The sequence below is a fragment of the Platalea leucorodia genome, assembly GCF_965183815.1.
Source record: "Platalea leucorodia genome assembly, chromosome: 5".
In the NCBI taxonomy this organism is placed as follows: domain Eukaryota; kingdom Metazoa; phylum Chordata; class Aves; order Pelecaniformes; family Threskiornithidae; genus Platalea; species Platalea leucorodia.
In genome coordinates this window covers 48097276-48123655 of record NC_138827.1, presented here as the reverse complement: position 1 = coordinate 48123655, position 26380 = coordinate 48097276, and the positions used below count along the sequence as shown (strand labels likewise).

General features: G+C 50.5%; 2 protein-coding genes across 10 annotated transcripts in view; both read right to left on the bottom strand.

The window, feature by feature from the left end:
• ATF6 (activating transcription factor 6) overlaps positions 1-14060 on the bottom strand; it is an 82271-nt gene extending 68211 nt beyond the window's left edge. For all 7 annotated transcript variants that reach the window (XR_014228450.1, XR_014228451.1, XM_082314615.1 and 4 more), the window contains exons 1-9: positions 13975-14060; positions 13774-13850; positions 11916-12003; positions 11486-11580; positions 10863-10992; positions 10414-10620; positions 7640-7860; positions 1662-1847; positions 1147-1238 (exon numbers count right to left, since the gene is read on the bottom strand). Coding sequence is in view for 5 of the 7 variants with exons in the window: in XM_082314615.1 (XP_082170741.1) it covers positions 1147-1238; positions 1662-1847; positions 7640-7860; positions 10414-10620; positions 10863-10992; positions 11486-11580; positions 11916-12003; positions 13774-13850; positions 13975-14038 (1160 nt within the window). In the remaining 2 variants the exon portion in view is untranslated. The remainder of the gene's footprint in view (positions 1-1146; positions 1239-1661; positions 1848-7639; positions 7861-10413; positions 10621-10862; positions 10993-11485; positions 11581-11915; positions 12004-13773; positions 13851-13974) is intronic.
• A 195-nt stretch (positions 14061-14255) lies between these two features.
• On the bottom strand, positions 14256-24845 carry LOC309591485 (P-selectin-like). Of its 3 annotated transcripts, XM_082313934.1 has the most exons (18): positions 24739-24845; positions 24113-24203; positions 21458-21847; positions 21253-21360; positions 20958-21140; positions 18405-18590; positions 18083-18268; positions 17762-17947; positions 17443-17628; positions 17121-17306; positions 16800-16985; positions 16481-16666; positions 16167-16352; positions 15795-15980; positions 15522-15644; positions 15085-15115; positions 14833-14888; positions 14262-14604 (listed from the first exon to the last, which is right to left on the bottom strand). In XM_082313934.1, exons 1-17 carry the CDS (start codon positions 24841-24843, stop codon positions 14834-14836), a joined length of 2760 nt encoding a protein of 919 aa, XP_082170060.1. In that variant the 5' UTR covers positions 24844-24845; the 3' UTR covers positions 14262-14604; position 14833. The 3 variants fall into 3 exon arrangements, with proteins under 3 accessions (XP_082170062.1, XP_082170060.1, XP_082170061.1); XM_082313935.1 differs by lacking the exon at positions 16481-16666; XM_082313936.1 differs by lacking the exons at positions 16481-16666; positions 16800-16985; positions 17121-17306 and having other exon boundaries at positions 14256-14604.
• Positions 24846-26380: the final 1535 nt, after the last annotated feature.

Sequence of the window (26380 nt, the reverse complement as noted above, 5' to 3'; positions counted from 1 at the left end):
GGTAATGTTCACAAATGCAGATGGGATGTACAAATCAATCACTTAGTATCTGGAAGCTAATTTTTCTGCCTGATAGCCAAAACTCCCAATACAAACCCTAAATGCACTAAGAAACGGTCTACCTTAAAATCATCCACATCAAAGTAAAATTATCAGCTGTATTTCACTGCCTGAGATGGACAGTATTTGCAATAAGTGCAAATACTTCAAAAGTAATTTCAGCTTTAGCAAATTTTCTAATATTATTAAAAATACAAACACCAACATTGTAAAAGTCTATCATAGTCAGAAACAAAGTCTTCCTCCAGATATATCCCATCCCATTCCTTTAGTTTGACCTGGGTTTTGAGGACAAATAGAGACACTGCTGACTGGGAATCTACTGAAATATCCTCCCTTTTTGAAAAAGTGAATGGCTTCACATAAAAGGTCCTTATGTTCTAAAGCCAGGTTAAATAGACAGAGGTATCCCTTTTTAGTCTCCTCTCTTCCACAGATTTCTTTATAAAGTGTCTGGGAAGTAATGCAGCATTTGCTTCCTGCTCTCTGGTTCCTCTGCCCCATCAATACAGCTCGAACAAGAGATGCTTTTCATTACCACTTCAACTAATTAAGGAGAGGGAACAACCTCTTCACCAGATCTAGAAGACAAGTAATACAGAGCTTACACTGTAATGAGGAAGATTGCAGCTAGACACATCTAATGGTCAGGAGTGCAAAGCACTGGAACAAACAGTGGGATTTCCTGCACTGGGTACTAGAAGCAGCTTGATCTCAGAGCTATTGAGATTAGCACCGGTATAGACAAGCCGTCTGTGACTTTTTTTCTAAAAGGATTCTAAAACACAGCTCTCTAATCTCTTCAGGTATAAACGGAGCAGGCAAACTGCTGTACGCTGCACTGATTAACAAAATGCCAAGCCAAGAGAAATTAAAAGTACAAGATCCATCTCTTGTTGCTAGGAGGATTCCAAAAGAGGAACCATTACACAGATAAGTCTCCCCCTACACAGGAGGAGAGTAAAGGACAGAAGTCAGGATGCAAGCTCAAGGCTTTAAAACACAACACAGACTGTATTAAACATTCAAACAAAAATCACAGGACAGCAAACTTGCTACGCAAAGAAGAACTCCTAGGCAGCTTACCTCAGCGGACCATAATTCAACATTATGAAAGCCAGTATCACCATCACACACAGGGTCCTTCTCTTTGGAGATGATACTTTGAGTTTCTGGTTCTAGACAGGAAAAAACAGAGAAGACATGCAATAAAAAAGGGGGACAGACATGCAAAGGGATGTCAGGACCTAAATAAACCAAATTATGCATGCTTTTTAGATTTATACTTGCCTGATCATGTATGAATGCACCCCAGGACCACTTAAAATAAACCTCTCTTGTTTGTACATTGTATTCAGCTTCTATCCAGTCTGCCTTCTCTGTGAAATCTTCAGAGGCACCATAAACAAGGAATTAAAAGTCAACTAGATAATGCAACAGCTGTCCTGACCTAGAGCTGGTGAAAGTCCTGCTTGGAACAGGCGACTGGGTCGGAAACTCCCAAAGGTCTCCCAGTCAACACTTCCATGATTCTGTTTCAGTGCCTTCCACCTGAGCAACTGTCTTTATTATAAAGTCAGATCTTCACCACAAACTCTTACCTCTAATACCACTTCATCCAGCTGCCTCTTCAGTGTGCTGTTTTCTTTCTTGAGTTTCTCGTTCTCCAACAAGGCTGCCTCCAGCCTTGCCTCCAGTCCCAACATGTATTCCTTCTTCTTCTTCCGTGACTGAAAGGCTGACTCACGGTTTTTGATCATGCGCTGCTGCCTTCGCAAGACGTTGACCTGGACAGACAATATGGAGGCCTGTTAATGATCTGTAAGTAAAAAGTGCCTCTATTTCATGCATAATTTCTGCTCCTCTACTTTGTCAAAAGTCTGCATAGATAGCTTCCTGCACTCTGCTTCAAATGAGCTGAAATGTCCAGAACAGAGGCAACTAGGAATCACAGTATACCTCCAAGAGTTATAGCTCATGGATAATGAAAAAACAAGTCCTGCGCTGTCTCTCTTTCCTCCTGCATTCTCAACCTTCTATGTGTAGGGGACACAAAACGTATACTTGAGCAGCAGTTTGATGTGATCAATCAAATCACAAACACAGAAAATACATATCTACAGGTCTGCAAGGTAGCAAGAATGTCTTTCACCTTCACTTTACCATACACCATTTTATAGGCTACAATCAGTCATCTGTCTTCTTAACTGGGAAGTCTTGCATTTTTTCAGTCTGTCCTGTATAGAAGCCATTTCCACACTGATTACACCTGTTTCTGTACCTTTTCCAGCTCTGCTATATAGTTTTTGAGATTTTGAATACTGTTGCTGACCTCAGATTGCACATTCTACGTGTATCAAGCACTTACATGGCAGTTTAAATGCAGTCTCTGGGTGCACCTATACTAGCATTTTAATTCAGATCAGGAGTGTGGCTTTGATGAACATTTCCTGATTGCCCCACTTAACATGCATTGGTTCACATCACAGAACAGTCTCTGATAGAGTATACAAACTGGATTCCTTCTGGATGAAGCTAAACCAGCAAATATACTGAAGGAGGGCACATAATTCACTCCAACCACTTGCAGGCATTTGGTCTGCAAGACCAGACTGGGACAGTTCAAAGTACCCCACCTCCTCCCATCCGCCAACAGTCTTGATGACTCTGATTTTTTTCCCAAGCAGGAACAGTCTATCATCTTTTACCACTTACTTATTTTGTGGTTTGCACTGAGTGGGATGACCTAGACTGAAAGCATCTTGCTGCTGACAAGGATAACGATGATCGATACTGCAGAGCTATACAAAACTACTTGAAATCCTAAGTTTAAACACTACTCTGTTGATTTCCTTTCCCTCACAGATTAGCAACAGCAATTCTGTTTTTATTAAAAACAGAAGACTTCCATCACATTATTAAGCTACAACAGGATGTGCCTTAATGATGTTTACATTGAAAGCGAATGCTGTATCTTACACAGACCTGAATATCCTCCAGTAGCTACCAACACGTGCACCAGGGTAATCTGTATCTATTTGCGCATGAAAGTGAAAGAAAAAAAGATGAGAACTATTCTAGAAGTATCAGTCTAGGAAAAAATAAACAAGTCACAGAATAGTTAACAGTAACGAACTCAGACAGTGTGCTCCAGTTAAGGTCTGGTTGCCTAAAGAACCTTAACCATAGGTTTCCGACTCTCTCCCTGTATATACCCGCACACAGACAATATGTTGCTCTAGGGCTTTGCCGTCTGCAAGAAAAATTGGCTACAGGCTGTTTGAAGAAGTCATTCTTCTTCACGATACTGCAGTCTGGTGACACAGACTAAGAAAACACGTTACAGTGCATTAACGTTTTGGGCTGTCTCCATGTTGATCTAATTGCTTTCTGTAAAGATCATTTATTATATGTCTAGTCTGCTGCCACCAACAAAAGTCTGTGAAAATGAAGTTGTTTGTACTTATTCCAGTTTCTCTCTTTAGCACAGAGTGGAGAAGGAAAAGTTTTTAACATATTTTCATTAACACTAAGCTTTGTCTTGAATTTTTTAAGTACTACAATACTTAAGAAAACTTCTGCAGACATATAAAAACTTTGGGGGAAAAAAAAAAAAAGATTCAGGCTAGCCAAAGACTGCAGCATATAGAACACACTGATCTGGGGCCAGGATCACTTCAACTATGCAGAGATGAAATAATAAGGAATGAGTTCATGCAGCAGCTTTGGCTTGAGTTGTGCAATATTTCAAACAAGTAGTTACATTCCTCTTTTTTAAAAAGAGATTTTGCATCATGAAGTCAAACAGAGAAGACCAAACTGTTTACATCCATTCTTGTTTGCAGACCCGCTCAGGATTTTTCACTACTGGATAGCTTTTGACTAAGTGTCTGAAACCTCTGGCAAATCTACCTGCTTCCCTGGAGAAAACATGGAGTTAAAGCACCAGTGCAGTGTTTGCACACTGAGAGTAGACCCTGAGGTACATCTATCGCTGTTGCAGACACTACCAGCTACGTTTCAGATGGTATTTACCTAGACTGCCCTCCCTTACTCAGTGTTCTCCAAATGCTGTCAGGAACAGCAGCTCTCCCCAGTCTGATTCAAGGTACTCGGTGCAATAACTGCATTCCAGTCTATGCCACCGCACCAGTTTCACTTCGACTCATTTCTTAAGCTTGCTTAAATGAAACCCAGCTATTCATGTCCTTGAGTTATTTTGTTTTAATTGACAATCCCCAAAACAGATCAAGGTCCTTGGTCATCCTTCTAGTGTTTGCCTGGCTTTTCTTGGGGAATAAGCCAGAACTACACACCCTATCCTGCCGAAATCTGATGCAGGAAACAGAAAGAGTTGTGTGGGTGAAATAGTGCAACAATGCTTAAACCTGGAAGCAGTATGGCACTAAGCATTACATAGCTGGCTTGGCATCAAGATAAACATGCCCCTTGCTTGAGCATTTTGATAATCAGAAGAGAAAGAGGAACTAATTTATAATGTCAGACTGCTTGAGCAACATTGCTTTGTGCACGTGCTGAGCAAAGATTAAACGTAGCAAACACCTCTGCTAACTTCTTTTGCAGCCTCCCTCTTTGTAGGTTGTATTGTATTAATTTACTACTCAAGAGAGTAACTTCTGGTTCTCAGGAAACACAGACCATAAAGGGAAAACATTGGCATTAAAATCAAACGTTAATCAGTGACGCAACTTTTGTTTCCTAGGTTTAAAAACTACACCACCACTAGCACACACACAAAAAAGATGTTGTAAATATGAAGTGAAAGGTTCATTGCAAAACCTTGCTTCAAACAGTACTAACTAGATTCAGATTGTCCACTGTCTTCAGAGTCTTTACGGAGTCACGCACTTTACAAATAAACACCGCTACCTCAATTTAGTCTTCCAAAGAAAACTCAGTTCCGAGCAAAATTTAACCTCCATTCCAACGCAAGCTGTATTTCTAGCACAAGGCAGTAAGAATGTCTCTCATACTCCACAGAGTTTTTGGTACACACACCAGGAAAGTTAACAAAGAGCTGAAAGTACAAACCATTTCAACTTTACATTGGCTGGCTTCTTACCTCAGCTTATGAAAGCTGCTGTCTTCAAAGATGCATCTTAAATACGGGAATACAAAACCTATGCAAGTGTTTTCTCTGTTCTTATGAAAGATCTGGGTTTTCTTGTCTCTAACTCAACAGAACACAACTTGACTAATGAGTTTATTTCATATGAAAAGTACTCAATGTACAGCCCAGAAAACAGGATTCTTTAGTAGAAATCCACACTTATGTTGAAGTAATTTTGCGTAATCTAATTTTTTCTAAATTTACGATGGTTTTTTGTCAACAGAACAGGGAGGCAGAATTAAATCCTTTCTCACTACAGAGTAGAATCACGAGACAAAGGCCCTATAAGGACACAACTAAACTGGATTCCCTCACACACCTACCATTTATGTCCTCATATCATTTAATTGCAACAGGAAAAGCAATCTGCTTTTTCAGTTAAGAGCCTCTTTCCTTCAACGAAGGGTGGTTTGCTTAGGCAGTGTTTCTTTTATCCAATTTCCTAGTCGAAAGTTCTTCACTGGTTTCCTAGTGAAGAGTGGCCGCATTGGAAGCCTGGCACTTCCCCGCGGCTGGCAAGCTGTGCAGACGTGTGCCATCAGGACAAGCACAACGTAGGGCCTCACGCGTACAGCTTGCTATAAGCCAATCTCAGTCTAATCCACTGGAAGGTCTGAGTGTTAAGCTAACAGTTCATCCCTCCTAAGCCCAAAAGAAAGTCCTGCAGTGTTTCTTTTTATCCTGCAACATCTGCTTAGATTAGCAAACAAAAACACATGTTACAGAGCTCAAATGACAGCTACAGCTGTGCAACTCTGAGCGCCACATATGGCGTCTATGGCAGTCGCAAGATGTTTTAACCCTGCTGGCGCCAGCTGCATCCTGAAACATTTGTTCTTTTTCAAAGTGCTATTTCACGGTATGTGCTGAAGAGCAGTTGCAACTGTTTTTTCATGTTTCAATAAACATAGGTAAGATGTGCAGCATTTAGGCTGATACCAAGTCTTAAAACTGCCTCCTTAAAAGAGCTTCAGGTGGAAATACCCACACAACCATCGTTCAAAACAAACAGCTATTCATTACCTCAGCTATACATCTGACTACTGACTGTCACAGATGTGTATATGAAGTGTGATGACAATAAGGTGGTTTTGTCAATTAAACCTTATATTCAGACAACGGCAAGGTGCCATGCTAGTCCTGGTTACAGGGAGTCACAAATCTAATGACTGCTGACAGGTCTCTTCAGTTTGGCTTTGCATGGCAGGCAATTATCATTTAAAAATGCAGCACTCTTAACTGGTCTGTCTACTGACAGACCTCTGTTAGCTTCTTGCAAAGTCAAGATTAGTTTTCCATTGCAGTCTGGCTGCTGAATTACTTGTAGCAAATAATTTTTCATTTTAAAATGCAGCCCACACACAAACACAAAGAGTGAGGATGAGTGGCAATGCTCAGACAGCAGGAAACCTTACAGCAGCATCCCTCCAAAGAAGCCAGAAAGCACACACCTTTGAGAAACAGTGTCCTGTGCTGCCAATAAGCAGGTCACTATACTACAAAGTTTCCTGTGGATGGACACCAGCGTCTTCTCCCTCACGCCGTGAGAGATGCGATAGCTCCCTCCGCTCACGACAACTGCGCTTGGAATACCACACTGGAGAACGACACCCTGAGAGTTTAAAAGCCACAAACAAGAAGCTTCGGTACTTTCCACAACCATGCCTTCCTTTGGACAACAAACTGCAACCAAAGGAGCTCCAAACTACTAAGAACTAAATCAAGTTAACACCCAGCTTGCTAGCTAGTTAAGATGTCAAAGCTGAAGGGGGAAAAACCCCACACATCTCAAAAGCTATTTCTGTTTACACCTACTGCTTACTGTGAGCTACTGTGGAAAAACTTATTTGCGCAGTGACTGTTGAGCAATTGCCCCTTTTCTACTCATTCAGTATATGATCAAAAGGGAACCTGATGAGATTAGGATCACATGAAACTCAATACCTGAAGTTTCTAAAAATCATGAGTAAGATCTGGGGAGATAAAGGGGATGGAAAAAGAATCAGGCCTCCTGCTGACATTTCCAATTCACCTACTTCCAAAGGAGTGTTTTTATTATATAGATTAGAAAAATGGTTTAGCACTAATCAAAACTCAGATATATCCAATCCTCCTGTATGTAAGAGAGCTCCAACCATTGAAAGCTTGCAGTTGAGAAGACAAGCAAAGGAAAAAAAATATATCAGTGCTGTCTTCTGCCACAATGCTTGCGTACCTGGTCTGCAACTCCAGGCAGGCCAGCAGATATCAAGCTGTTCCTCCCCATTCTTTGCCAAGGTGCCAAATTCCCTGTTGACTTTTCAAAATCCTATCAGCCGAGCTCAACTACAGCTCTGCCTTCCTGAGACTCTAAAGTGACCTGGTCCTCCCATTATGTCCCACATGCAGGTAACTGAAAACTGTTTCCAAGTTTGGGTTATCAGCTATCATCACACAGTCAGAACTTACATCCAGCCCCATTGCTGGTGTGGTGCTTTGAAGCAAGGGCTTAGTCACCGGTATTTTGCCACTTGTTGAGCCATTTCCAGCAGCTGGAGACAATGCATTCACCGTATGACTGTGAAGCTGTGTGGTCCCTCCAGTGACGCCAAGGACTGGCTGGGAGGCAGGAAGCACCCCAGAAGCCTGGAGCTGTACCACAGTGGGCTGGGGGAGCACCACTGATTGACCTAGAACACAAGAACAAACAGGAGTGCTCAGCATATGATATGAAATGGATTTGTACATGACCAGTTTGTAGGAGAATACCGATATAGAAGGTAGAAAGCCTTGCTTCCTTTCCTGTCCCACATGATTTATCTCAAGTCCAATTCTTCAGCATTAGTATATTCCATAGGATAGGAATGGGGGGGGGGGAAGAAAAAGAAAAGCTTAAAAGTTTGCAGGGCTCTTAATTCATCCTGCAAACCAAAACTGGACATATTAAAGGGATCCACTAAATCAAGCTCTCTCCCTAAAGCTGATGGCTCTTCAAAGTAACTGAAAGTCAACACTTGTTAGAAACATTACTCATTTCAGTACTGCTAATACTTGATGCACTTTGAGCAACTTCTTCAAAGAACTTAGCCAGCTTACCTCAATCCTTCTTCTCCCTTTTGTCCATCCCTACTTTATTGCTGTATTCAGTGGAAAAGTTGCTACACAGAAGTGACTCATACTATACAAACCAATTCAGAAACAGCATAGAGAAAGAAGATAAACAAGAAAGAACAATGCAAGTTACACTTTCAAAACATAAGTTAAAGCCTCAATTCACACTAAGACAAGACCAATTTTTCTGAAAAATGTCATATGTAAGAAATTTTATGCATAAGCTGAACAAAGCTTAAAGAAAAGCAAGCAGAAAAAATGAGGTAATTTTGACAGAGTTTGAAACGGAATTAAAAGCAGTCACTTCCAAGAATTTCAGTCCAACAACTACATTTAAATCAAGCAGGTGCTTGAGTAATATTTTGTTGTCTGAAAACACGTGAACGTCTCTTTAATCCTTTGTAACAGGATGACCTTGCCAGCTTTCAGAAACAGCATGTTTCAGCTGAGCGTTCCAACCAGAATGCACGACAATGTATTACAGCATTTACCCAACCTTCTGGAAGGTGAAAAATTAAGTCATTTACCTAGTGCCAAGATCTTTTATGTATGCGATGTAGGATTACATCTCCTTTTTTTCAGAGATAATCTTGAAGATATCATAAGTTAGTGCTACCCTATTTAAGAACCTTAAATAGTGAATTTGAGATTATTTCAACAATTTTTTTAATGCATAAAGTATGTGATGCTCTAAGATCATGCTTTCTTCTTTAAGCTTTTATGAAAGGGACTATAAAAATATCATTCCTCATGCTCCTTTGAAGATAATAGCATATTTCAAGCTGGTAGCTCCAACTTGTCATGTTCAGGGGGTTTTGATTAACAAAAAAGATCCTTATGGTTTTTGTTATGGAAGCAGCACTATAGAATTTTTAAACACACCATCAGTTAAAGTAAACACATGGCGTGGAAATACTTTCCCAGAAGTATTTCCTCTATAGTGCCTCACAGAAACTACTCTCCTGACTTTTCTTCAGGGAAAAGGAGAAGCTGATCTTCACAGTACTATACTTATATCCAAAAAATCCATATCCCCAACATTCCTTATTCCAGTATTTAATCAGCTGGAATATCAGAAGGAATAAGAATTAGGTCACGCTGACTGTGCTGACCTGTGTTTTAAGCAGTCCAACAATCTTAGGCATGTTATAACAAATGTCAGCGTCTCCAGCTTTGGCTTCACTCCTGTTGGCAGAGCAACTAGTAACAAAGACAAATTTTTCACTATTGCTATAATTTCTAGATACATGCCCTTAAGTATTTGTCTCCTTTTCTTTCCACGCCTCAGTGCCTGTACAATCAACTGAGAGAAACTGCAGCCATCAGCTGGTGAAAGCCAGCAACTGCATCTGACAATTTCAGCAAAGCAAGTTATGCCCCTACTGCCTTAGCTAAAGAGTAAAATAACGCTTGGGATTCAGAAATGAAGGCTCAAGCTACTTCAAAAATCTGTTACAGGGCAACAGGAGGAACAAAGAATTATCAGCAGACAGGAGATCACTTGCCACTTGTTAACATCAGCTTGCAGCTGTAAGCAACTATTCTAACCTCTGGCACGGTGCTCTCAACTCTTAGCAGATCTCGCAACAGCCTATTTAATGCTGTTCAGTGAGATAAAAAGCCATAAACTCATGTTCCCACCATCCTGAGGCAGAGTTTCATGTGGGTTAAAAAAAAAAAAAAAGCTTTTATCACTCCTCCCAAGCTTTCAAGCTTCATCCAAGCCATCCTAACCGATTCTGCTGGATCTTCCCTCGGTTACGACAGAATAGCACTGTAATCGCTTTATGCACCACTTGCCATCACAAGTAGAGCAAAGGGTCCCTAGAGACCCTTCCAAATCAGCAGTTTTATCTCCACAACTGCCAGTGCTCAGCATAGTCTCTTTTGCTATACTGTCCTCCATTCCACACAATGCCCAGGTGAGTGCTGTTTCTCACAGGACTATATGAGAGAGGAATAATGCCATCTTCTCGTCCTAAAGCTTTTTCAGCAAAGCGTGTAGGACCCCTCTTTTTTTTTCCCCTACCCCTCCCGTTTCACTCGCCAAAGCTAACTTCATTCTAGCAACCATCCCAAACAAATATAGTGTTTACCCCCAAGACCTAGCTCAGTCACGACAATTTACCTACCTTTAGGAGGTGCCGGCTGGATGTTAACAACTGGCTGATGCTTTGGCAGCGGCACAAATGTGGGAAGAGTCTGAATAATGATGGTTTTAGCTGGGATGCCAATGTTAGCCTGAGCCTCAGGTACAGCAGGCAAAAGGGGTTTGGGTTGTATTGAAGGCCTGGATGCTGTCTGACCACACCTCTTCAGGGTCCTCGCAGAATTATTTGCTAGGAAAGGAAAAAGAGTCAGAGTTGGATCAGAAGATATAAAATAAAGAATTCAAGCAGTAATAACATGGCTTTTGGTATGCTTTTTTTTACCCATCTATAATAATTGTTAAAAACAGACATATCCAATCACAAATTCAAGCCAGAAATGACAGGATATACTAGTGTCTGTTAGTTAAACATCCGTAGGCGAGACAATACATGTACTTTCTGCGGAATCAAAGTAACTCAGTCTTTCATACCAGACCGAGAAGTGATGCTGACAGCAGGCTTCTTCCCTCCATCTCCTTCAGGGGATGCAGGGCTTCTGCAACTCCTGCTGTAGAGAGAGATGGGAGACATCTGGGAGCTACAGCTGAAGTCCACATCATCCTGCAGACAGAAAGTATATGAGATTAATGCTTCAGAAACACATAGAAGCGTCTACTAGCAGTTCAGAGTATAACAGCCTTTCATCACATCTGTGTTGCTGCTTCAGCAAACAGGAGAAAGCTTTTGTTCTGCAGTTTTATTCTGGTTAATGCTAAGTACCACTGAAAACCAAAGAAGTACCTCTCCTTATCAGCAGAGTGAAGGGGGGCAGAGGCCAGCAACTGCTAGACTTTAGAAGGCATTTTGTTTGGCAACCAGGCCAGTACACACAACCGAGGAAACAGAACTGAACATGCTCTTTTTAGAAAGGGTCACAGCAGAGAGGAAGGAGAACATCACTGAAGGGAAGTTAGTTTTGCAAGGGTTGGAAAAATAAGCTGTTTCCTCTTATGCCATGAAGTTGGTCAGACAAGTAAATCACTGGGCTTTTTGTTTGTCACAGCTGGTTCCGAATTACTGCTGCTATCTGTGTTACATGGAATTTTCTGCATACAGGCACATTCTGCACTGGAGAGTCCGCAGACGATGGAGAAGGGACCGAACAATTTGAAGTGGCTGGTGATAAGGGTTCTGTCTTCACGCTTGCATCTGCAAGAGGCAGATAAAGAAATTTTACTGTACAAGTGTTTAACAATGGGAGATCAGTAAAGAACACACTGCCCTACACCAGCTACTTAATCCCTGAAGCAAGGCACAGCAGAAAACATAGCGAGATTAAAGATACTAAACAGCTTAGCTTGTAGGCAGTCCTTGCCAGCTGTACCCATCCTACAGAAACACAGCATGACTCCTCAGCACAGAGCTAAATGCTGCAGGACATCAAATAGTTTCACATAAGTTACCACTATCCTAAAGTTATAACAGCTCACCCTTGTGAGGTGGGAGGGAATAGTCACACCTGCAAAATAAAAACGGTAAATTACCTGCATAAGCATGGCCTGTAATATTCCAAAGATCCGAGTCCCAAGACATCAAATCCAAATCAAAATGAAAGTTATAGAGATCATTTTCCTGAAATGACAGTTCAGAAAAAGAAATAATACAAAAAGACAATACACATTGAAACCACCAGCCATTATGTTCACATTCTTACAGCTCTGGAAAACAAAACAAAACAAAACTATCACTTCAGTTGCCTCCAGGCACGCAGAGATAAAAGCCCTTAAGGGGGCAATTCTCAACTGGAATACACAAGACAAGGCTTCTTTTAAAGCTTAGAGCTGTAGGAAGGGAGCATACCAGTTTAAGACCATCACTAATTACTGTACTGTTATCAGTAATTTGTAAGGTCAAAGTTCTAAGTCCAGTCATTGAACCACCTTCTATAAAACAGAAGTTTTAGCAACTTGCTGGCATCCTCCCTTTCATCTTCATTGAAAGATTTACTTAATGCCTTTCCATCATCAGATCTCAAAGCACTTTATAAACAAAAGCAGTATCAGTTTACCAGCAGGAAAAGAGACACAAGGACCGATTTGCTCAAGATCTGATGAACAGTATGTATTAGGCCTCCCTATACTTGAATAAACTGACATCATCATCTTCTAAAGCCAGGGACACCAGTTTTCTTTTCCAACAGAAAAAAAGAGACTAAAACCACTTCATATATATTATTTCTTGTACGACCTTTAAAACAGTGATCAAGTTTTTGCTCCTTTTTTTCTGCTGATGCAACGGTCAGTCTCAGTTCCCTACTCAAATGTAACATTTTTATGAGTACTTGCATGAAAAATATAAATATTACATACCCAACTTATACAAATATACAAAGATTTTCTTGCTAAAAACTATCCTGCAAATGTACCTCTCCTTACATTCTCAACTTGCCTCATAAAGGGAGGCTCAGAAAGTCTGCAGATTGCACAGAAATTAGTATTCGCAGGCTAGGATGAAGAAAAAGCTCGTCAGAGCATATTTATAGGAAGAACGACCAAAAACCACAGCCTGAGCTGTGCAGTAAGAGCCTCCACACAGGTAACTAATGCTGACCTGCTGATGGGCAACACCCTGCCCTTGTACAATGCAGCAGTTCCCAAATTTTCTCCAGCACCTGGCTCTACAACGCCTGTAGGAATGCTCTTAGTACCTGAGCTTTATGTTGGACAACCCAGGGCTTGTGCTGGGGGTGGGTTAGGACACAGTAAGCAAAGAGAAGGCGGGGGAAGAAGAGAGAGTGGAGAATCCATGAGGCAAATGCCCCGGAACAGAAAAAGCAGTACGTATGACCGGACAGCGAAAAACATGGGGATTAATACATAAGGCTGCAAGCAAAGGGTTTAGGAGAAAATGCGAAAATAGCCAAGAAAAGAAGAAGCCATCTTACAGGCAAGGTGATATGGCGCAGCATCGGTGGGCACAGGTGTAACGTACCCACGCTCCTCCTTTCGCGCAGCCCAGGAACGCGCTCTGCCGTCAGCGCTGCCTGGCAGGGGAAGCTTACCTGCCGCCGGTCAGCGGCGACGCAGCTTCTCCTGGACACGGCACCCCAGGCTTTCACCTCACCCTCCCCCTTTTCACCCTCCAGCTTTGATCCCGCAGTTTATTAACTGACTGACATCTCCGCATCTCAGGCAGGGGCGAACGGGTGAGGCCGTCAGCCACCGGCGCCCCGGCCCGGGAGCTCCAGTGCCTCCTGCCAGACGACCGCCATGAAGCCTCCGCGCCGCTCCCCGGGGGATCCCCGCCGGCGCCTCCAGCCCCCGAGCCGGGCCGCGGGGACACACCGCCGGCGGGGGCAGGGAGCCCGGCCTCCCGCCGCCCCCGTCCCCGCCCGGTACTCACGTCGGGCTCGTCGCTCGGGGCCCGCCGCGGCTCCGCGGCGCCCAGCAGCTCGCTCAGCTCCTCGCCCAGCACCGCCTCTACGGGAGAGACAGCGGCCTCAGCGCCGGCTCGGCCTCGGCCCCGGCCCCCGGCCCCCGACCCCCCCCCCCCCCCCGGCCCGGCCCGGCCCGGCCCCGGCCCCCGAGCCCCCCCGCCACTCACCCCAGTCGAGGCCGCCCCCCGGGGCCGGCAGCAGCCCCGCCGGCTCCCACTCGGCCGCCGCCATCGCTTCCGCCTTCCTCCCGAAACCCACGTCTCCTTCCGGGCAGCGCCCCGCCCCGCCCCGCCCCGCCCCGCCTACGGCGGCCGCCGGCGGACAGACGGCGAGGCGCGGCCTCGCGGGGCACGCGTGGGCCCCCACGGCCGCTGCCCGCGCCGCGGCTTCCCTTCCAGAGGCCGGGGTCTGAGGCGGGGCCGCCCCCGCCCGCAGCCAGGCACAGAGAGGCGGCTCCTTAGAGACAGGCGTTTATTCAGGCCCTGCTGACACAAGCCCGCCGCCGAAGCACGAGTGGGGGGAGCCGCGGGGGAAGGCCCGAGGGGGGGAGGCAGCTCCGGGAGGGGCAGGGGCCGGCGGCGGAGGCGGCCCCACGGCCCCAGGCTGCTCGTCGGCGGTCCTCATGCGTGGGCGGTGCAGGAAGGCAGCCCCGCTCCCCGGGTGGGGGGGTGCACGCAGCGTGGGCGCCGTCTCCGCCCGGACGGCGGCCGGAGGCGGGAGGTCCCTCTAGGCCCCGGCGGCAGCTCTCGCCGGGTCTGCAGCGCTGGGGGACGTGGTGGATTTTGGTCACGGCCAGGCTGCAAGCACAGAAGAGCCGGCGCTGGCGTTAGCCCCTTCGGAGCAGCACAGAAAGCGGCCGGTCCCCCCTTGCCCTCCCAAGGGGTGTCCCCACCTGGCAGCACCCCAGCCCGGAGGATGGCTGCCCAGGTGAATTTTCCACGCGTGACTCCCAGCAGAAGCAGGGGGGAACGTTTCCAGCACGCTGCGAGAGTGCAGGGTGCCACAAGCATCTCGCCGGCGCTCACCTTACAGGTTGGCGTCGTACGCTGCGTTGGTGAAGATGCCGGGTGATCCTAGGTCACTGGAAAACAGACACAAGGGTGTCAGCTTGGCGGGAGCGTGACGGGCGTGGGTTAGCACAGCCCCGTCAGCCCTGAGGATGCTGCTGCTGCACAGAAAAGCAGCCTCACACGGGCAGGTCTGGGTGACAGCGGGGCGACCGCGGGGCTGTGACGGGCACAGGGCAGAGCCACCCTCCTGCAGAGCACGGCTCTCACCTGGTGGGGTTCAGGAGCTTCTTCTTCTCCTCTGGTAACGGTGCCAAAATGTCCATGGGGATAGAACAGATGATAGAAAAGAAATAACCAGATCTGTTTTAGTGAAGGATGTGAGAAGCCGCAGCAGCAGTGTCTGAAATTGAACTGAGTTTGACAAGCATGGGATGGAGCGGGGAGGAGGGGCTGAAGCATTTGCCTTCTTCCCCTTCATAACGAAGGTGTTTTTCTGTCTCTGCCCTCCAAACCTGGCTGCTGACACTTTCAGCTGGACAAACTGCCAAGGATCCACGCAACTCACAGCAAATAAGACATGTGGATTGAGGCAGACACACTGTTAAACTCTTCTGATCATCCCATCCCTCCCCTGGGACTCTGTAACCACCTTGCCTGAGAGCCCCCAGCCAAAGCGACGGTGGGCTGTGGGAGGCGTTCTGTACCTCTGTCGCTGAGCCGCTTGGCAAGGAGGGCAATGAGTGTCCCTGAGAGCACGATGCCGGCTACCGCCAGAGCCGTGCCGCTGCTGTAAGCCAGGACTTGCTTCAAGAAGGGGGCACCGTCCTCTGAAACAGATCCGGAGACCCAGGTTAGAAAGTTGTCAGAAGGACTTCACGGCACCCAAGCTGCTGGGGTACCCCCCGCCATGTTCAAGATGTGCTGCAGGAAGCTGCCCTCCCCCCCAGCACTAGGGGAGTGGGGGGGTCCCACCGTACCTGCACACACAGGGGGACGCCTGGTCCAGTTCCCCGTGGCCGCACACCGGAGCACCTCTGCTCCCATCCGAACAAACCCCTCCTCGCAGGAAAAGGTGCATGTGGAGTTGTATGTGAAGTTCCCGTGCATGTGAGAGCAGTTCAGCTGGCCTCTGCTGGGGGGGTCCAGCACCGAGCAGCTGATGGCTGGAGATAAAGCACAGCGGTAGCATCAATAGGACAGGACCAATAGTGGTGGGATGGGGACACATGGGCTGGGGAGCCAGGGGATGAGCTGCCATGGATCAGGGGTGCTAAGGGGAAGGGGATGCTGGGGAAAGCAGTCTGCTACAACAGAGCATTTCCAGACACATGCGTGATAACAAGATCTACCTTTGCATCGCGGGGTGTCCCCAGTCCAGGTCCCCGTGGCCATGCACTTGCGGCTTTCTGGCCCCATCAGCACAAACCCCGTCTGGCAGGAAAAGGCACACGTGGAGCCGAAGGCAAAGTCCCCATGGAGGTGGGAGCAGGCAGCCTGGCCCATCTTGGGGGTGGCCAGTGCTGAGCATTTGATGGCTACAAGGGTAAAGAGGCACACTTCAAAAAGGAGCCTGGGAGACTACACTGCTGGGACCAAGAGGCTGGGGAGACACAAGCATGTTCCCCAAGATCAGTGACACCCTGAGCTCTAGCAGCAGCTCTACCTTCACAGCGTGGGGCATCCCCCGTCCAGGTCCCCATGGCTGTGCACTCACGGCTCTCTGGCCCCATCAGTGCAAACCCCGTCTGGCAGGAGAAGGCACACGTGGAGCCAAAGGCGAAGTCCCCATGGAGGTGGGAGCAGTTCAGCTCTCCTCGGTCTGGAGCATTGAGCACCGGGCAGGCGATGGCTGCAGGGAGAGAGACATTTCAGGCAGGAGCCTGGGGACTACAAGGCTAAACTGTTGCGACATGAGGACCAAGACACTGGAGGACATTCTAGGGTCAACTCAAGGCCTGTAACACCTTGAGCAGCAACTCTACCTTCACAGCGTGGGGTGTCCCCAGTCCAGGTCCCCATGGCTGTGCACTCGCGGCTTTCCAGCCCCATCAGTGCAAACCCCATCTGGCAGGAGAAGGCACACGTGGAGCCAAAGGCAAAGTCCCCGTGGAGGTGGGAGCAGTTCAGCTGTCCTTGGTCTGGAGCACTGAGCACCGGGCAGGCAATGGCTGCAGGGAGAGAGAGACATTTCAAGCAGGAGCCTGGGGACTACAAGGCTAAACTGTCGGAATGAGAGGACCATGACATCCAAGATCATCCTAGGGTTAACCCAAGGCCTGTGACACCTTGAGCAGCAACTCTACCTTCACAGCGTGGGGTGTCCCCAGTCCAGGTCCCTGTGCCCGTGCACTCGCGTCTCTCTGGCCCTATCAGTGCAAACCCCATCTGGCAGGAGAAGGCACACGTGGAGCCGAAGGCAAAGTCCCCGTGGAGGTGGGAGCAGTTCAGCTCTCCTCGGTCTGGCGCACTGAGCACCAGGCAGGCGATGGCTGCAGGGCAAAAAGAGGCACACTTCAAGCAGGAGCCTGGGGACTGGGAGACTAAACTGCTGGGACCAAGAGGCTGGGGAGACACAAGCATGTTCCCCAAGGCCAGTGACACCCTGAGCTCTAGCAGCAGCTCTACCTTCACAGCGTGGGGTGTCCCCAGTCCAGGTCCCCATGGCTGTGCACTCACGGCTCTCTGGCCCCATCAGTGCAAACCCTGTCTGGCAGGAGAAGGCACACGTGGAGCCAAAGGCGAAGTCCCCATGGAGGTGGGAGCAGTTCAGCTGTCCTTGGTCTGGAGCACTGAGCACCGGGCAGGCGATGGCTGCAGGGGGAGAGATACACTTCAAGCAGGAGCCTGGGGACTACAAGGCTAAACTGTTGGGTCCAACAGCCTGGGGAAAATCCTAGTGTCACCCCAAGGCCAGTGACACCCTGAGCTCTAGCAGCAGCTCTACCTTCACAGCGTGGGGAGTCCCCAGTCCAGGTCCCCATGGCTGTGCACTCGCGGCTTTCCAGCCCCATCAGTGCAAACCCCATCTGGCAGGAGAAGGCACACGTGGAGCCAAAGGCAAAGTCCCCGTGGAGGTGGGAGCAGTTCAGCTGTCCTTGGTCTGGAGCACTGAGCACCGGGCAGGCAATGGCTGCAGGGAGAGAGAGACATTTCAAGCAGGAGCCTGGGGACTACAAGGCTAAACTGTCGGAATGAGAGGACCATGACATCCAAGATCATCCTAGGGTTAACCCAAGGCCTGTGACACCTTGAGCAGCAACTCTACCTTCACAGCGTGGGGTGTCCCCAGTCCAGGTCCCTGTGCCCGTGCACTCGCGTCTCTCTGGCCCTATCAGTGCAAACCCCATCTGGCAGGAGAAGGCACACGTGGAGCCGAAGGCAAAGTCCCCGTGGAGGTGGGAGCAGTTCAGCTCTCCTTGGTCTGGCGCACTGAGCACCGGGCAGGCGATGGCTGCAGGGCAAAAAGAGGCACACTTCAAGCAGGAGCCTGGGGACTGGGAGACTAAACTGCTGGGACCAAGAGGCTGGGGAACATCCTAGTGTCACTCCAAGGCCAATGGCACCCTGAGCTCTAGCAGCAGCTCTACCTTCACAGTGCGGGGCATCCCCCGTCCAGGTCCCTGTGCCCGTGCACTCGCGGCTCTCCGACCCCATCAGTGCAAACCCTGTCTGGCAGGAGAAGGCACACGTGGAGCCGAAGGCGAAGTCCCCGTGGAGGTGGGAGCAGTTCAGCTGTCCTTGGTCTGGAGCGCTGAGCACTGGGCAGGTGATGGCTGCAATGGGAGAGCAAGTCTCAGAGACAGGATAGATGAGGTTAAATCTAGGGGTTACAGCTGAATCCCAATCAAATAAAACCAAATCTATGGTGATATGTCTTTGATTTACCTTTCTCACCCAGACAAGTCTCACCTCTTCAAAAACAGTAGTAACGTAGTTGGTACAATGACTTTTCTGCCATACGAATGATTTCCTGGGGGGGCAGTTGCTGCTCTGCCAGAGCCCTGTTTATCCCCTGCACTACCCCAGGTCACAGCCCCGGGATGAAGGACCACGGCTGCTACAGTCCTGCTTGCCTCCCTCCCTGGGGTGGAGCAGAGGCCTGCCTCCATCCTTGTCTCAGCAGCAGGGGGAAGGACGCCCAGATGGCTGTGAGGCTGCAGGGGACCAGGAGGGGCTGACTGCAATAGCTGTAGGGGTTGCATGCCAGCCTCCCCAGGCTGTCTCTGGGGCATGCTTTGCTGTGTGCTGGGACAGCACCCGACATTTGCCGGTGTGAGCGGCCCCACTGACTGCAGGACCACTGCAGGTTAGTGCCAGGAGGACATCTAACTCCACTGGCACCCCGCCTGCGTGAGACAGACCCCATTCCCTGCACCTTCTGCTTTCAGACTGACACCAAACACTTTCCTTGGTAGACTTTTCTTTTCATAGCTATTTTACAGGCAAGCCTGGTTTCCCACAGAATCCCCAGAGCTGTCTATCGGGGCCCCAGAAACTGAGCGCTGAGGCACCCCCCGGCATGCAGCTCGGGCTCTACCTTTGCAGCACAGGGGGGGGCCCCGTCCAGACCCCATCGGCTGTGCACTGCAGCCTCTGCGCCCCGGTCGGCTCAAACCCCTCCTGGCAGGAGACGGCACATGTGGAGTTGAAGGCCAACGCGCGGTTGGGGTGGGAGCAATCGACCCAGCCCCTTTCGGGGGCAGCCAGCTGGGGGCACGCGATGGCTGCAGGCAGACAGAGGGCAGGGCGCGTGAGGGCAGGGCAGGCAGCCTCGTCCCTCGTGGTGCCCGCAGCACCGTCAGCCTCGCGGCAGCAGGAGCCTCTGCTCGATTTTGCAGTAAACCCAGCTGGCAATGCTTGCTAACACAGCTTTGTTATCAGGAAGGGTGACCGACTGACTCATCTGATTCTTCATAAAAAAGAAAAATCATCATACGTACAGCCAGCAGAAAAAAACAACAAGCTGGGAAAGCAAGCCTTTGGGAACTTGAAAAGCCTGGAGCGGACAGGCTCAGCCCAGCTTGCCTGAGGGGACTTCATCAAATAGAGCCATAGAATCGTTTAGGTTGGAAAAGACCTTTAAGATCATCAAAACTTCCACAAAATTGGGAGCCAGCTCCTGACTCTACCACCGCTGGGGACACTGGCCACAGGACAGTCACATCACATCTCCGTGCCCGTTCCCCTTAACTGCAGAAAGCTTTGCTGGTCTCAGCTGGCTAAAACAAATCCCATATTGGACCACAGGCCCACCCAGCACAGGTGTCATTGGCAGTACTAACTTTAAGGCAGGCTTTTTTTTTTTTTAAATATATCTACAGAGACCCTGCCCACCCCCTGACACCTCCTGCTGGGTCTCCCGATACAGAGGGTCCTCAGTTGTGTCCCACGTCTGCTCCAGTCTTCAGCTCGTCCCATCCTTGTGCAAGGCTGCAGATCCACCACACAGCAGCACAGGGACAGTGGAGCAGGGCTCTCGCATCCCCCCCAAAAAGCTCAGCACCTCTCTGGGGCTCCTGGCTGCAAACTTCAAGCTGCTGACAGGAAGACTTTCCCTGCCCCTGCAGTGTGACATACCACAGCTTTCTCTCCTTTGCGGCTTCCTGCCCCACTCCGTCCCTCCCAGCTTATATCTAACCTCATCTCACCGGTCCTCACCCCGCTCGTGGCAGCCCAGCCCTGCCAGTACACACCCTTCCCCCAGCTGCAGGACAGCAGCCCCCCTTCACTCTTCTCTGAGGACCCCTGAGATGCCGAGCACCCTCCCAAGGTGGATCAGGGTGGACTCAGGGAGGAGTAGATGGTGCCACTGAGGTGATGGAGATGCCAAGACACCATCCTGCCCCCGCACACGGTGCATGCAGTGTGCTGGTGCCTGGATGTGATTCAGGACAGGGAGCAAGAGTACGGGAATGGCTGGGGAGAGCAGGGGGCTTATCCAGAGCTCACAGCCACTCTGCCCATCGCAGCCTCATTGGGAAACCACTCCTTGCATGCAGCACCAGGAGCTGCTTCCCCAAAGGGCAGGGGCACAGCAAGCCTAGCCCATTGCTTGCCTGAGCAATGTTGGGCACACAGGGCTGGCCCCCCAAAGCATCAGTGCCACATCCCTGAGACCCCCAGCTCCTGGCAGGCTCTACCTGTGCAGGTGGGGGTCTCTGCTGACCACTGCTGGGAAGGCAGGCACCTCAGCATGCCTGCTCCTCGCCGCTCGAACCCCTCCTGGCACTCGAACATGCAGGTGGAGTTGTAGCTGAAGTCTCCAAAAGGATGGCTGCAATTCATGTGTACTCTGTTGGGCTCAAGCTTGGCGCACTGCACAACTGGGAGAGACACAGTGCCACCAGCCCGTTAGGAGCATAATGAACTTGCCCGCTTTGCCACCAGGGCTCAGGCTCTCCTGTAGGGAGGGAGGGGTGGGGATGGATGGCTCACCGTCCTCGCACTCAGGGCCGTAGAAGCCGGGGTAGCACTCGCAGCGGTAGCTCCCGATGGTCTCCACGCACTCGCCGCGCTGGCTGCACGGGAAGGGCTGGCAGGAGGCTGCGCACACAGAGGATGGTCATCAGGAGCCACTGGCCACCCTGCCAAGGTCCCCAGCCCACCCGATCCAGGTCCGCGCTGCAGTGCCCCCGCTCACCCTGGTAGCATAGTGCCTTTTTCCTCCGGCTGCAGGACTCATCATTCCACTTGCCCGACTCCTGCGACCGCTTGATGTAGATCTCCACGCAGTCCTGGTTGGAGCGGCGGTTGTTGGGCTCCCCGGCTGCCCAGTTCTCCGCCTCCTTCGTCAGCGCCTTCCTGGTGCCCACCCAGGTCCATGTGCCACCCAGCTTGCGGATGCCAATCCAGTAGTAGCGCCCATGGAAGGGCAGGCTCTCGTTGAGGTACTCGATCTCCTGCTTGTTCTGGATTGCCACCAGGTCAGTGAAGAAGGTCTGGCAGTAGTTCCTGGCCTGCTCCCATGTGTAGTCCCCTCGGTCACTGTAGTGGTACGTCCAGGCACCCACCTCCATCCGCATCACCGCGCCTGCGAGAGAGGATGAGGTCCAGGATCGATGCAGAAAAGACGGGAGCCAGGTCAGGGATGGAGTCCCCTGGGCCAAGGGCCCAGGGCCAAGAGATGCTGGCAACCAGCCGGGTGAGGGGACAGGACAAAGGGACAAGTGTGAGTGAGAATGGAGCTCTAAGGGTACACGGAGACCTGGGTGGATCAGGCATGGCAGAAGGAGCTGACGCGGGACGGAGCGGGGCGGCACAGGGATGAGGAAGGTGGGGAAGATGGGGTGAAGGCTGAGACAGAGGGCAGCATGGGATGGGGCGGGCAGAGCCCAGGTGGCAGAAGAGCCCCAAGCAACGATGCCAACCCCTCCTTCAGCAAAAGGGGTGAAAGCCCAGCCCCACAGTCCCACTCCCCTGCCCACAAAGGTTTCCCAAAGGGGAAAACCCAACATCGAGGTGGTTTCTTAAACACAGTTCCTTCCTCAAGTGCAGAAGTGTACCACTTCGGTTTTCTTGCTTTACACTTCTACATGAGAGTCAGCTTGGAGCAAGGCAGAGCAGCAAGCATGCCCTCACCCCCAAAAGCTTTTGGATCCCAAGCCGCTCATCTGAGCCAGAGATGGTCTGAAGAGTCTTGTAAAATTCAGTATTGCAAAACAATGTCTTGCAAAAGTCAAGTTCACATCCTGGTCATGCCCACCAGGCAGGGCAAAGCTAGAGATTAACTGGAACCCACACCCAGATTTAAGGGCACTTTGCTGAAACCCTGCTCTTATTTACAGCATTTTGCACCACAACTTGATGCAATCAAAGGGTTTTAGCCACAAAAAAAAGCTTCCTCCCTCCTCCCCAGAAGCAGGTATCTCCACAACTGCAGAAAGTCATATGGGGGTCATATCTCCATCTGTGCAGAAAGTGAGATGGGGATCAAAGTTAGCTCCAAACAACCGGCCTGGGGTACCCTGTGTCTCAGGAGAGCATATCACACTGTGGTCATGCAGGCAAAGGTCTGGGCATCACAGATTAGACGCAAATCTAGGGCTTCCCAAGTCTAATTAGGGCTCTAGTTTTATCAATAATTATGCACTTTTCTAAGCAAAATTCACATAATTTGTCTGTTTTTCCCTGTGAAAGAGCAAACTATCCACTTCGTTCAACAAAGCTGAACCTGAGGAAAACACGGTCTTCAACAACAGCCCTCCTTTTCACCCCTTGGGAGTTTGGGGCTGCAGGACAGAAGCTCAGGGCACCTCCTGGGAGCCTGCCCTGTCCTCAGTTCCTGCCACCCGCCTCCTGGCCCTTGCTACCTCCCCAGCACGGCTCAGGGCAGCTGCCCTGCTACCCTCGCACACCCCATTCCCAAACCAAGAAGGACCAAGGGAGCCTATCCACTATGTGCCCATCCTTCTCCTGCCTCTTTCCACCAGTAACACCCTCTCTGCAACACAGCTCATCCCTGCTCCTTCCCCTCAGCCTTATGTTACCTCTCCCTGCTCCACCTGGAGCTGAACCCCCAGGTGGGTGCTGTTTGCCTGCGTTTCGACCCCTCAGCTCCCCTGGCAGCCCCTGACGCCTTCCCCCAGGGCGGCGCTCAGCACCCTCTGCTCTCAGGGTGCCTTTGCATTTTTGTTTTCCCCTCAGAGCTAAATCTTAGCCTCTTCCTGATACTTCTGCATTTGCCTCTGTTCCTTAGGTCAATCACGAAAGGTCCTTTGGAAAATAACCCAGCTCATGGAGGATCTCTAGGGACAGAGAGGCACCAGCAGGTTTTGCTCTGTGCAGTGCCAACATGTGAAGGAAATATCCTACAGGCAGAAAAACCAAGTTAGTTTCTACTCTGATTTCTTCTCCTGATGTCAGTTAGCAGCTTTAATTCTGTGTGGTGCTGCCCCAGCTGTGCTTCCAACCCTTGCACCTGTGGGTCCTGTGGGTACGTCTGCGCCCAGTTCTGCAGCATAGGCATGGGCGTAGGCAGCGGGTAAAGCTGCTGCTGCTGCATTTCTCCAGTCCAGGGTACAATGCATCAGCTGCCATGCTGCATTTGGGAAACCAGACACCCTGTGGGGACCCCGCGTGTGGCCTGGCCCTCCCTGGGGGAGCATGGTCCTGCGATGGGCCTGGCTGGAGGGAGCTTCCAGCCCAGAAGGATCCAGCCCTGGGGCTGGCAGCCATGGGGGATGTGACTAATGAGCCCCCAAAATAACATTGCTGCCCTTCTCCAGTTTCCTGGACCTGCAGGCTTCTCGGCAGCAGGGTCACGCTGGGCTTACCGAGTGGGTGGCAGGAGGCTTACCCCATGCGATGGCAGCGATGCCCAGGTAGCAGATGCCACGAGAGCCCAGAGCCCACGTCCTCCCAGCAGACCGCAGTCCTGCAGCAGTGCCCTGCGTGCCAGGGAGGGAGGTGTGAGCATGCACATCCCACAGTGGGTCATGCACCCCGCTGTGCACCCTCACTGCTACCAAGTGGTCCTGGTAGCCACAAGGGCACGTTGCTTGTGCTCGCTTGCACACAAGCACACGCAGTGCTGCCGGCCAGGTACAGCTCTGCAGCAGAAAGGGCCCCTCCAGCCAGTCACTTTTGGGGGGCTGTGCCCGCAGCACAGCTGGGCAGTGGGGGAGGCTGTGCCAGCAGTGCAGTTCACTCCTGGGGAGCCTCTACATCCAGGGCATGCCCTGTGCCCCCCACCCCTCTCCCCGCACCCAGGGCTGGCAGCTGCCTCTGCAGCAGCAGTGCCCTGTGTGCCTGGCACGGCCTCGCTGCCCAGGGCAGGGTCTCTCAGGGGCAGCCTGGGTCCATCCTGCGGGTCCCCAGCAGCGGCACTGGTTCCTGGCAGCGCCTGCCTGCAGCCCTGCCCTTCCCTAACCCTCTTTTCCGGGCAGAATCCAAGCCGTCCCCAAGGAAAGGAGCAGGACCTACCATGTCGGCGCCACAGATGCACCTTGCCCAGCCACCGGCAGCACCAGGCACGTCTGGCCCTTGGCGGGCAGCGGTGCTCACACTTCCTCCGAGCGTGCAGAGCATCGCTCCCTGCCCTTGGCCTCTTCCCCTCCCACCCCAGTCCTGCTGCCAGCCCGCATCCTGCCCCACGCCTCCGCCTCCCCTGCCGCGGGGCTCTCCCACCCCCAGAGACCCCGCTCCCGGCCCGGGGCTGGAGGGGAACTGCAGGGTCAGCCCTGGCAGCAGCTCTGGTGGGACTCAACTCGTCACCTGCCCCATGGCACGGGAGCTGGCTGCATCCCCATGCTGCCATGGGAGCCAACCCGCAATAAGCCGGACCTGCCTGAGTCTCCCAGGAGGTGCAGAAGGGTCCAGCCCAGGGCACCGAGACCTCTCCGACCCACCATGTCCATGTCGCAGTGCCCACACTGGCAGTCAGAGGACAGAGGAGGGATGAGGGGTGATGAGCTCTCACGTGGGCTGAGCGGGAGCGTGGCTTGCAGCCTCCCGGCTCCTGCGCTGGATGCTCTCCTCACTCGCAGGCTTTTTGCTCTGGCTGTGAATCTTCATATACCGTTTATAAACAGTTACTTACACAATGTATTTTCCTGTCTTTGCCTTTAAGTCTTTATGACAAAGGTCCAAGAACATGCCAGAGGAACTTCCCCTGAGTTGTTAATATCCTTTATGAACTTCCACTGATGCTTCAGGAACATGTGTCCACCTCCCCTTGGATCATTCTTCAATCATCATAAATCTTTCCTTACCCTGTTCTGCTGCTAAGTAAAATTGCCTTGGAACATTTCCTGAAGAAATTACTCTGCTCACTTCCAGCTAAAGCCAAAACGAGAGCCATGCAGGTCACATGCATTTTCCAGTTCCAGAGAAGTTGATGCTGCTCCAGTGGGACTCATGCTAGACAAAAGGAGGAACCCATCCCACAAAAGCCGTAACCCACTACAATGACTTTATACTTGGCAAATGTAAATGAAACTTGGTTCCTGTCTCTGGATATCTTCCTTGCAAAATGTTTTACTGCAATCGTCTATTTTTATAGAATTGCTGAGGATGAGCCTGTATGTCCAGTAATTCAGGAGCGCTCGCTTTCTAGCAGCTCATGTGCAGAGGGTGTGCAATTACGGCAAGAGAAGAAGCAGCCAGGCGGTCAGAGGCTGAGGGGCAGCTGCTGGCACAGGAGAGCATCTCCAAATGCTGAGGGTCACCTGGGCAGGGTGGGAGCTGCCTCTCCGATGTGGTGGGAGACCCACTAGGAGCCAGAGGGGTGCTTGCGGGTGCACGGCCCTGGGGGGAGCAGGCTCTGCCCCTGCCAGTTTCACTTCTGCTGAAGCCCGACACGGTAGGGCAGAGCAGTAGAAAAAAAATACTCCCACCTTTATTTTTGTAACTACAAATAGCTTCTGCTATTGTTTTAAAAACAGAAGCAAGGTGGCTGAGACCTAGAGGCTCCCGCTGCAAGGGGCAGAACATGGCCAAGTTCAAAGCTATTTGTGGGGGCAGGTACCCCGTGCCTGCAGGTACCTGGCTCAGAGAGGGGGTCCTGCACGGCAGGATGGGTACTGAGGGTTGCTTTGCAGGTAGTGGACAAAGGTGCACGTGGTAG

Bases quoted from the DNA above. Each gene is read 5' to 3' on its own strand.
- LOC309591485 (XM_082313934.1), bottom strand. From the start codon at position 24,843: ATGCTCTGCACGCTCGGAGGAAGTGTGAGCACCGCTGCCCGCCAAGGG. The intron at 24,204-24,738 runs GTAGGTCCTGCT...CCTGGCACGCAG, and splicing joins GCATCTGTGGCGCCGACATG to GGCACTGCTGCAGGACTGCG. The intron at 16,667-16,799 runs GTAGAGTTGCTG...CTCTCCCTGCAG, and splicing joins GGACACCCCACGCTGTGAAG to CCATCGCCTGCCCGGTGCTC.